This window comes from Berghia stephanieae, chromosome 3 (genome assembly GCF_034508935.2).
Source record: "Berghia stephanieae isolate SIO BIC M18660-M18661 chromosome 3, UCSD_Bste_1.3, whole genome shotgun sequence".
In the NCBI taxonomy this organism is placed as follows: Eukaryota; Metazoa; Mollusca; class Gastropoda; order Nudibranchia; family Aeolidiidae; genus Berghia; species Berghia stephanieae.
This window is the reverse complement of record NC_088362.1, coordinates 15,127,317-15,137,385: the sequence shown is the minus strand read 5'-3', so window position 1 is coordinate 15,137,385 and position 10,069 is coordinate 15,127,317. Positions and strand designations below refer to the sequence as shown.

The 10,069-nt window shown below is 34.0% G+C and overlaps 1 protein-coding gene and 1 long non-coding RNA gene across 2 annotated transcripts in view; one reads left to right on the top strand and one right to left on the bottom strand.

Annotated features, from left to right (window-relative positions):
* LOC144969476 (DNA repair protein RAD51 homolog 4-like) overlaps positions 1-2,398 on the bottom strand; it is an 11,863-nt gene extending 9,465 nt beyond the window's left edge. The window contains exons 1-2 of the mRNA XM_078908599.1: positions 2,301-2,398; positions 178-326 (exon numbers count right to left, since the gene is read on the bottom strand). Coding sequence (XP_078764725.1) covers positions 178-318 — 141 coding nt within the window. The 5' untranslated portion in view covers positions 319-326; positions 2,301-2,398. The remainder of the gene's footprint in view (positions 1-177; positions 327-2,300) is intronic.
* A 2,949-nt stretch (positions 2,399-5,347) lies between these two features.
* On the top strand, positions 5,348-9,770 carry LOC144967195 (uncharacterized). Its single transcript, XR_013644338.1, has 2 exons — positions 5,348-5,531; positions 9,284-9,770. It is a non-coding gene; the product is annotated as an uncharacterized LOC144967195 (long non-coding RNA).
* The last annotated feature ends 299 nt before the right edge of the window (positions 9,771-10,069 follow it).

Sequence of the window (10,069 nt, the reverse complement as noted above, 5' to 3'; positions counted from 1 at the left end):
TAATAATAATAATAATAATAATAATAATAATAATAATAATAATAATAATAATAATAATAACAATAATAATAATAATAATAATAATAATAATAATAATAATAATAATAATAATAATAATAATAATAATAATAATAATAATAATAATAATAATAATAATTATAATAATAATAATAATACTTTGTAGGCAAGCTTGAAATCTTGAGAGAGTTTCTCTGGATTGACAGTGATAAAATCTGTGACTGTATTTATGCCCCCAGACTTCAGTGTCTGTAACACTTGACCAGTAAGAGCTGTGCATAAGCCTGCGTACAATGCCATCTGTTATTCTGTTGAAAGAAAGTGATGCACATTTCATAAGAATGACGAACTGAATTAAATACCTAAAACAGTTGAGTGAATCTACTTATCTTATCTAGAGTTCTTTTTTCTCACTAATATTTCAATGATTTGTATACTGGAGGTAGCATGATTATTTAATTGTCACTTGGGGAACTGCTGTGTTTAAATTATTCATCAAGGTGTTTTTACCCTCGTGAGGAGACTGAGGGTTCGATTTTTTTATAACTAGGGTGTTTTGTCGCAAACTACAATAGATAATGGATACCTACATATTTCTTTGAGTAGGCATTTGCAAGAAGATGTTACGGGGTGGCCAAAATTTCTGTTTCCGTTTTTTGAAGGGGAAAATATCCAGGCACATATTTAAAATATTCACTATTCATTTCTATGAGAGGAAATGGCAAGTATTATATATCGTTGGAAAAGGCATAAAATTCTGTATACATCTATATGATTATTACTTCCCTCGAAAGTCATGATATTGAGAAACCTTTGTGTAAATAGAGGGTATGCGTCTAACGTAAGTATTTTGAAACCGGAAATGGTCCTTTTTTTATTTTAAAAAATGTCCTCTGAGATAAATATTAAAGTAGCTTCACTGAAAATTTCAAATAAAAAAATGCTTGCACTCAAAAGTTATATAGCTCCCACAGAATTTGATTTCTTAATATAGGGGAGCGGAGGTTAGTAAAATAATCTATTTTCGATCATTTTTAATACACCATCTCACACATTTGTCAGTCCATATCTCCACTTTTATAGGGTCCATTTTAATTTTGAAAGTTTCAAGGTGAACAACTAGATGACGCCGATTCAGTGGTGTATTTGGTCTATCCATCTACATGTGAATAAATAATTTATTGCTTACACATTTCCAGGATCCCAGTAATACAGTGGTCATTGATCTAAGCCAATGATCACACCAAGATTACCCGAGGAACTTTTTTGGAGTCAGAAAATGCTTCTTTTTTCATTGAATCATAAAGTATTGATAAAGACCCATTATTGCCTGAAAATTATATGGCTCTATCTCATTTAACTATTTAGATATGTTATTTGTAGTTTTTATGATTTGCATGTCGTAATCTATTTTTCCTTAATTTCAGCTGTTTCAGCTCTGAACTGTACTTTTCTCTCGAAATAAATCTGTTTGTAACGCATGGCAGAGATGTTAAATTACCACATGTACAGATTTAGAGATGTATCTCAAGCCATTTCTAAATCATGCTCAATTACTCGTTTGTTTGTAGTGCTTCGGTCACAGTTTTTCCTATATTTAGGCCTCCTAAGCTATATTGTAACGATTTTTCGCAACACCATCAGTCATAGATTTTTAACCAGACGGGATGGAGGGACATTTTTTTCACTCCATCTATTTTTCTAAGCTAAATTAATATCCACATCTCTATTTTGAAAAATTCTTGAGTTATAATATCAGTCAGATTCAGTGCCATAAGTCAGAATGGAATTGGAGTTTTTTTACCCGTTATTTTCTAACATGAAATGGGCTTGCTACCCCTTGAGTAGAATTCTAATCTACCAGATATAACAAACCAATCCTCTTGCTTGTTATTCAACACTGTACAATGACAGTCTTTGAGTCTTTGCTTCCACACCAACTCTCAACTCATAAAATTTGCCATTGTTTGTGGAGGATTGCCTTTTTCATCATGAGGACAATATAATCATATTAGATTTGGTTATAAACAGACGTTTTCCTGCAAAATATTACAATACACTAAGAAAATCTGTTCTCTCAACCTTTGTAAATTTGTATTTCACTTGGACATCATCAAAAATTGCTTCTTTTCTTTTTTTTAAAAAATTTCAAGCGCACCACGTTCATTTTCAATTTACAATCTGATGATTGCACCCGTGTTACTTTCAAATAAAGGGCGTTAAGAAAAAAGAGTCTCCTAAGAAGATGAATAAATGGAAACCTTCAAGAAGTGGCATCTTACCACAAATTACAAACCAAGCACTCTAGCTCTAAGTTTAATGTTGTTTTTAAAGCGAAAGTTTTAGTTTTAGCGGATTGAGCGGTGTGTTGTCAGTTGTCTGCTAGAACTTGAATGAGCAGGGCACAATCAAATAATCGATTTCTATAAATTTTTAATCATAATCTCCCTCTCAAAAAATTCTCTTTTTTTTTAATGTCCTTCAAAATTCAATAATATTGTTTATTGTCGCTTCAAACATACTCAAAATTCAGAGTCAGATATTTAACTTGAAGTTTTAAATCCAAATATTCTATCTAGATAGTTTTGAAAAAATCGAAATCGCCGGATTACCCTTTCTGCAAGAAACTGTGTTTTCCGTTCACTAGTGAACGGGATACACAGCTGTGTATTCCGTACACCGGAAGAGATTATAAGGGCTAAACTGACCGGGAGCGAGAAGGCGAGGTGTCCGGCTGTTTAATCACAGCGTAACTGTAACCGGGTTGGGGTGATTTAGGGGTTCGAGTTCCTTTCTAGGTCTAATATTTTCTTTCTTAAATTTTTTTGTACTCCCTTAGCAAAAATCAGAATTTTCAACTCCAACACGTTGACACCATTCCTGGGGACTCGAGAAGTTTGATCGACTTTTAGCATTTTCTTATTTATTTACCTGTACTCGCTTTTAAGTTTACTATTTTATTTTAGGACACAGTAACACTTTGGATACGAGAGACTTTCCTGAAAAAGACTGGTAGTTTAATTCGTTCATCTGTAATAAGGATAAACAGACATGCATTTTAAGCTGACTATTGTGTTTCTCTTACTTATAATGCCAGGTTCAGGCGAGGTTTGTTGGGACAATGACGACTTTATACTTGATGAAATTGTTCTAAGACTTAATTTAAAGATAAGAAATCTTCTTTACTTGAAGAAAAGAGATATTGCACAATTTAATTAGTTTAGGAAAGCAGAAAATTGTCGATCTCTATGCGCTGAGGCGTTAAACTGAAATATCACAACTTGATTATTCTGATTCCAAAACACGGAACAATAATTAGTTCAAGAATATCGCTGCGCTGAGTCTTTGGTTGATTCCTATTAGCTCAGTTTTTCTGCCACCGATCATCACATCATTACAGATCCATATTCACGATTTGTCATTTCACTGATGGTTTCGTCTTTGAAACGTTCACTTCAACACGAAGTGTGTCTGTCTCTGGAATCAACTTCAAAAAGCAATTTGTCTGTAAACAAAACGCCATCCCACATATTCCAATCTCAGGCCTTGAGTTCACGTGCTCACCTCAGTCTATCAACTTTATGCAAAAGGGTCCACTTTGGTCTGAATTACGGGTTTGTGATATTTCAAAAATGCTCACCGAGAGTGAACATTTGGTGCGGTAACTACGTGACAACGCTTATGTGAAATAAATAATATCCGAAATATATTTGGTGCGTTTTTACAACATGTATCTGATATATCGACCTGCTTGACGGTCCGCTGCTGTTTCTCACTTGTGTCAGGAATAATGATGATAATAATTAATCATTTGTATAGCGGGAAAATTCCATGAATTCATACTCTAATGCGCTTTTTAGTAAATGAGACATGGATTGTCTATAATTATATAAAAGCTCAAGTATTAAATAAAGGCATGTGCTATATTAACAGAAAGAAAAGTTCTCTACTTCTTTAAGCTATATCCTTTGTACCAATATGTTTTCTCTTATCTGTCTTTTGTAAATGAATATTTAATGGCTGGTCTGACAATATTGTGAGATAAAGGGAGATTGAATCATTTAAAAAATAATTTATGCCTCTTTTTAAATTTTATACTCATGATGATGATAATGGTAGTGATACCTAACTGTAACTATTATAATTATATATTGTTCATGGTGATATAATACTGCTGATTAATTATGAATTTGTTAAGTTCATGTGCATTTTTTGTATTTTGCTTTTCGGATGTTGATTGCGAACATTTTCAGTGGTTTTAAAGTTTTGAGTTTAGACCCCTAGGACCTACAGTTGTGTATACATATGTTCATTTTGTCTTGCCTTTTACTTTTTTTTTTAATTGTAAATCAAATCCCTGTCTCTGAGAGTCTTAATTAAATATTAGTATGAATAACCATCTATTACTTATCTCCCTTTTGGCAACAAAAAAAAAAAAAAAAAAAAAAAAAAAAACCGTCTTATTGTCTGTGCGAGTTGATACTCAGTGGTCATACATTGGGTAGACTGCTGTTGCGACATAATTAGGCTTTATTCTTTGGCGCCTATGGCCCAAGATTTCAGGCGTATTTAGAATCGGCATTTATACTAAATTTTAAAGCGAGTAAAAGTATATATGAATTTTTAAAAATTGTTAAAAGTCTATAAAACTTCTCGAGTCGCCAGGAATTGTGTCAACGTGTTGAAGTTGAAAATTATGAATTTTTGCCAAGGGAGTTAAAACATAAATAAAAAATATTTGAGCTTTTATATAGTGTAATATCCACTAAACGTGCTTTACAAGGGGTCCCTGGCCAACAGCAACACTTAACATGTAGGACGAGACATGACGTCTGTTACGCAAAATTACAATTTATTCGGACAGAGACAACGCTGTTGACGGCAAGGTACTCATTTTACACCTGAGTACGGTGAGAGAATTTGAGTAAAGAGCCTTTTCCAAGGACTCAACTATGCGCCAAGCGAGGCTCGAACCCAGGACCTTCCGATCCGAAAGCGAGTGTCATACAACAAGACCACTTAGCCGCACACAAAAAAGAAAGAAAAAGGAGAAAGCATTAAAGTATTACGCCAAGAGAGGAGCTCCAACCCCTAACTCACCCCACCCCGGTTACAGTTACGCTGTGCAAAAACAGCCGGTCACCTTGCCTTCTCGTTCTCAGTCAAACAGTTTAGCCCTTATAATCTCTTCCGGTGTACTGAATACACATCTGTGTATTCAGTCCATCCGTGGACATAAAACACAGTCTCCGTTATACAATTACTATTTTTTGACATAAAAGAATGGAAGGGCCTTAACTCTCAGAATTCTTTTGAACGACCCTTTGTTGACCTATCGGTACGACAGTGCGAGAGACAAGATGGCAAGCTTAGCAAACCTTTCACGTTCAGTTTATAACGCCCTTTTCAAAAGGACATCAACATTTATAATGACAGCTGTGGTACTAGCTTATCCCTTTGAAAGAGCTTTCAATGTCGGGACAGAAAGTTACTACAGATATATCAACAGAGGGGTAAGACTTAAACAGTATCAGTATCAGTTAGGGGGGGGGGGGGGGGGGGGGGGGGGGGGGGGGGAAGCTATCCCAGATTTTACTGTTTTGAGTAAATCCAACATTGAAGATTCCATAAAATGTCCAATTACTCGAATACTATTCAATATTTTTTTTCAAAACTTTCTGTGTGGAATGATAATTGTACTTGACGATGATAGTCATAAAAGAAAGCAACAAATACATTACAGTACAGAATTCTCTTATTAGGCACTTGCAAGAATTTTTCAAAATAGTGATATCGGTATTAATTTAGCGTAGAAAATAAAGGGGAGTGAAACATTTACAAAAGTGAAAAAATTATCGCTCTATCTCAACTAGTTAAAAAGTTATGACCTTTTATGTGGTGAAAAATTTCTATAGAAGCTTAATTGTGACCAAAACACAGCAACCCAATGGATAATCAAGTATAATTCAGAAACGGCTTCAGATACAACTTTGAAATTTTTACATGTGACATGTGGTAATTCAACATCTCTGTAATACATTGCAAACAGAAAAATAATTATTTATTGAGAGATAATGGTATAGTTTAGAGCTGAAACAGCTGAAATCAAGGAAAAATAGGTCACGACATGCAAATGAATGACCTACTGGAATTTTGGAAAATTCGACAATTAAATATTTATTCACATGTAGATAGACCAAATACACCACTGAATCGGCGTCATTTAGTTGTTCACTTTGAACTTTTCAAAATGAAAATAGACCTCATAAAAGCAGAGATATGGACTGATAAATGTTTGAGGTGGTGTATTAGTGTTTAAAATGGTCGAAAATAGGTGATTTTAAAAACTTCCGCTCCCCCGTTCCCCTAAATTTGACAGACGTCCGTCAAAGGATGAAAAACGTCAAAATCAACAGTGAAAAATCAATCGGAAAAAAAAGGATGAGAATTGTAAATTATAAAATGAATGCATGGACATGAAAACGCCAATTAATTGAATAATTTAAAACAAAAATAACTTCCATAAATGGATATTTTGTAAGATATAAAGATGTAAAGTTTTGATGTGGATTGACGAAGTTATCTCTCAAACCCAGCAGACGACAGGAAGTGAATCAGTATAAGAAAATGGCAGCTTCTGTAAACAATCGAGACCAATTACTGTTTTTTGGGGAGCTGTAACTTTTGAGTGCAAACATATTTTGCTCTGAAATTTTTAGAGAAGCTACTTTGATATGTATCTCAGAAGGACTTTTTTTTATTAAGAAGGACCATCTCTGGTTTAAAAGTTATAAGCGTTTAAACACATATACTCTCTTTACGCAAAGATTTCTCAAAATCATGATATAGGAAGATAATAATATTAGGATCATTGTATGCAGAATTTAATGCCCTTTCCAATGATATATAATACATGCCATTTCATTCCACTGAGAAAGAAGAATGAGCATTTAAAAATCACTCCTAAATTTTTTCCCCTCAAAAACGGAAACAGAAATCCTCGCCTGTTTTCAAGTCGCGAGAGCTACTTCTTGCAAGTGCCTACTCTTATTTTATTAAAAACAAGTGGGTTGGCCGAGTTGTCCATATTTAAACAGCATCATTGAGCAACGAATTTACATTATATAATAAGGGCTATCCCACCCAATTTGCACATCAGGCCATCCCTAGTTAAATGGGCTATCCCATCTTTCACATGGACATGTATGTTGCGAAATAATGGGCTGTCCCTCTCACACATGCAGTCAATTTAATCAACTTTCCTACAATAAAAATTAAACACATGTTTATTGCCTCTAAACACATTACACTGACAATTGAAATGCAAAACATTATCTGATATGATGGCATTGTTGTTAGGTGGGGAGTTTTCTTCACTCAGTCGTGAATTCGACATGTCTCGTGTTGAAGCCATGTTTGAAGGGTTAGCCCACTTACACTTATGTACACAAGCAAGGCAGTTTATACCGATAACGAAGCAAATAAACGAAATTGATGCTCGAAACCTTTTCAGGGGGTAGGGCAACGCCAACTTTTGACCCCTATGTAATTATTTAAAAAACCGAAAAATCTGGGATAGCCCACTTGTCCTTAAAAGCGTCCATATAAATAAAGGGCTTTTCAATTTGTTTGACATGTTTTCAGGATAGGACAATTCGGTGCAGTCAGTCAGAAAACAGGATCTCATTGTCATCTCTGGCAGATGATCTGCCATCATCATCATCCACGACTGCGCACATGTGGTTGTGTTAATACATGTGAAAAATAGATAATAAAATTTTAATGAAAGGAATGAAAGGATGCTTTGTATTACTAAATTAATATATATCTTCAGTCATAGGCATGCCTATGACTATGAGTTTAGTAGGTTTGAAGGTTATAGTTTTTCTCATCCTGGGTGAGAATAGAGGTAGTGGCACCTCCTCGCTATTCTCACCCCTGTATTAATCAACAGGTAGGGTTAGCCTAGCCGCCGCCCTTCTCGATATTCTCACCCCAGTATTAACCAACAGGTAGGGTTAGCCTAGCCACCACCCCTTCTCGATAAGAACTGTCAATTGCCAAGGAGTGAGTCCTTGGTAGTTGACATTTCACCAATTACTGGGGAAGAATATAGAGACGGGCCGGCGGCTAGTAATACCGGGTGAGAAAATTTTAAAATTATGTATGTTCACCCTCCTGACGCCAAGTATCACTTTAAAAAAGCAGTCACGAGCGTGTGAGATTGAGATAGATCTGGCATGGCGGTTTTTTGCATCACTTGCGGCTGCAAAAAAATATCACTGATTTGCATTGTTGCTGCACGCTGCAATTTTTTTTTTTGGCAAATATTTGTAAATTTTCGAGATTTTGCAAAGGGAAAAGTCTTCTTTTTTTTTTTTAAATTGTGAAAGATAATTAATAAAAAGTCGTTTATTTTTTTTATCCTATTATCTTTCTTTTTACTGCCGCTGATATGACCTTACCTTTGTTGCGCGCGTCGTGAAACCCTTAAAAACAAACAAATGCTTTTCTCTTTCATGAACTAATTATGGACTTTTTACCCTTTTTAGGAAAATTAATCGCACATTTTTGCAAAAAAAAATTGCCTTGTCAGATAGATGATGATGATCGGGTGAGAATAGAAAGAAAAATTCTAAATCATTTATGTTCACCCTCCTTGCCTGCAGTACCACTAAAACTAAAACTGAAAGCAGTCACAAAAGAGAGAGAGACAGATGATGATGATGATCGGGTGAGAATAGCGAGAAAAATTCTGAATTGTTAGAGATCGACAGATTTTTTGGTTGGTGTGAAGATAAACTCCCTGAAATTAAATGTAGGAAAAACCAAAGAAATGATTTTTGATTTTAGAAAAACACAAATTCTATCAGTCCACTCAAAATTAATAATCAAACTGTTGAGCAAGTTTCGGTTTACAAATATTTGGGTATTTTAATTGACAATAAATTGCAGTGGCATTTACGAACCAACGCTGTATCATTAGATTGAACAAAAAAATGTACTTTATTCGGAAACTTTCAGATTTTGACATTGGCAAAACTTTATGCATATATATATATATATATATATATATAAATAACTCTGGAGTAATGTTTAGATTTCTCAAGAGTTTGTTACCAATGACAAAGGGAAATATGTCGTATTGAATACTTTTTGGTTTTGCAATTTTTTTGTTTATTCAGTTTCCACTTTCACAGCAAAATGATTTCCATAGATGGTTAGAGTCAAATCCATTTTTTTCCCTGTTTCCTGTTTCTTTCAGAAGCTTTATGATGACATTAAAGACTCATTTGGTGCAGCAGAAGAAGATGATGAGTAGAGAAGCCATCTTGGACTAATTCTGATGTCAGCTCTTCATGTTTCACCTTATATGTCATCGATTTATTTATGAACTTTACTCTTGTATATAGATATAACATATGAATAGTCATAATTAGAGAAATATCAGACGACAGTATTCTTCATGGTAGCAGTATAGAACTAATTTTAATATTTGGACCATGCTGTTTAAAAATCTTTTATTCATTTGGACATACAATGAAGGTATCATAATAGTAATAGTAAAACAATTTCTATAAGAATAAGATCAAAATGTTATGATTGTCAAAAATGATTTTAGTTTAGACCCCATTCAGTTAAACACTTCTGCTGTTAATTCAGTATTTTGCGAGCTTGATTCTGTAATGAATGAGGAGATGTAGGAGTGAGATAAATTTTATTGGTTTATAATAAATTCATGTTTGAAAATGTGTCTGTTATTTTATTTTTATGATTTATAAACACGCAAAAGGTTGCTTCTTCTATTCTGGAAACAGTCTGAGCTTGCTCTTACTATCCATTTCACCATTGGGGCGTCTATTTAGTTCAGGAATGTTGTAAACAATTATATGGTCTGATTTATCAACATCTCCAGTAAATTTCTTTTCATATTCATGTTATTCTTTGTTTTCAATCAATTGGAAGCATTTTAAAGCTACTAATTTTAAACCATTGGGACCATATTTGGCCACCTGTGGCCCAATTAGCATTTTAGAGCATGCAAAATGCA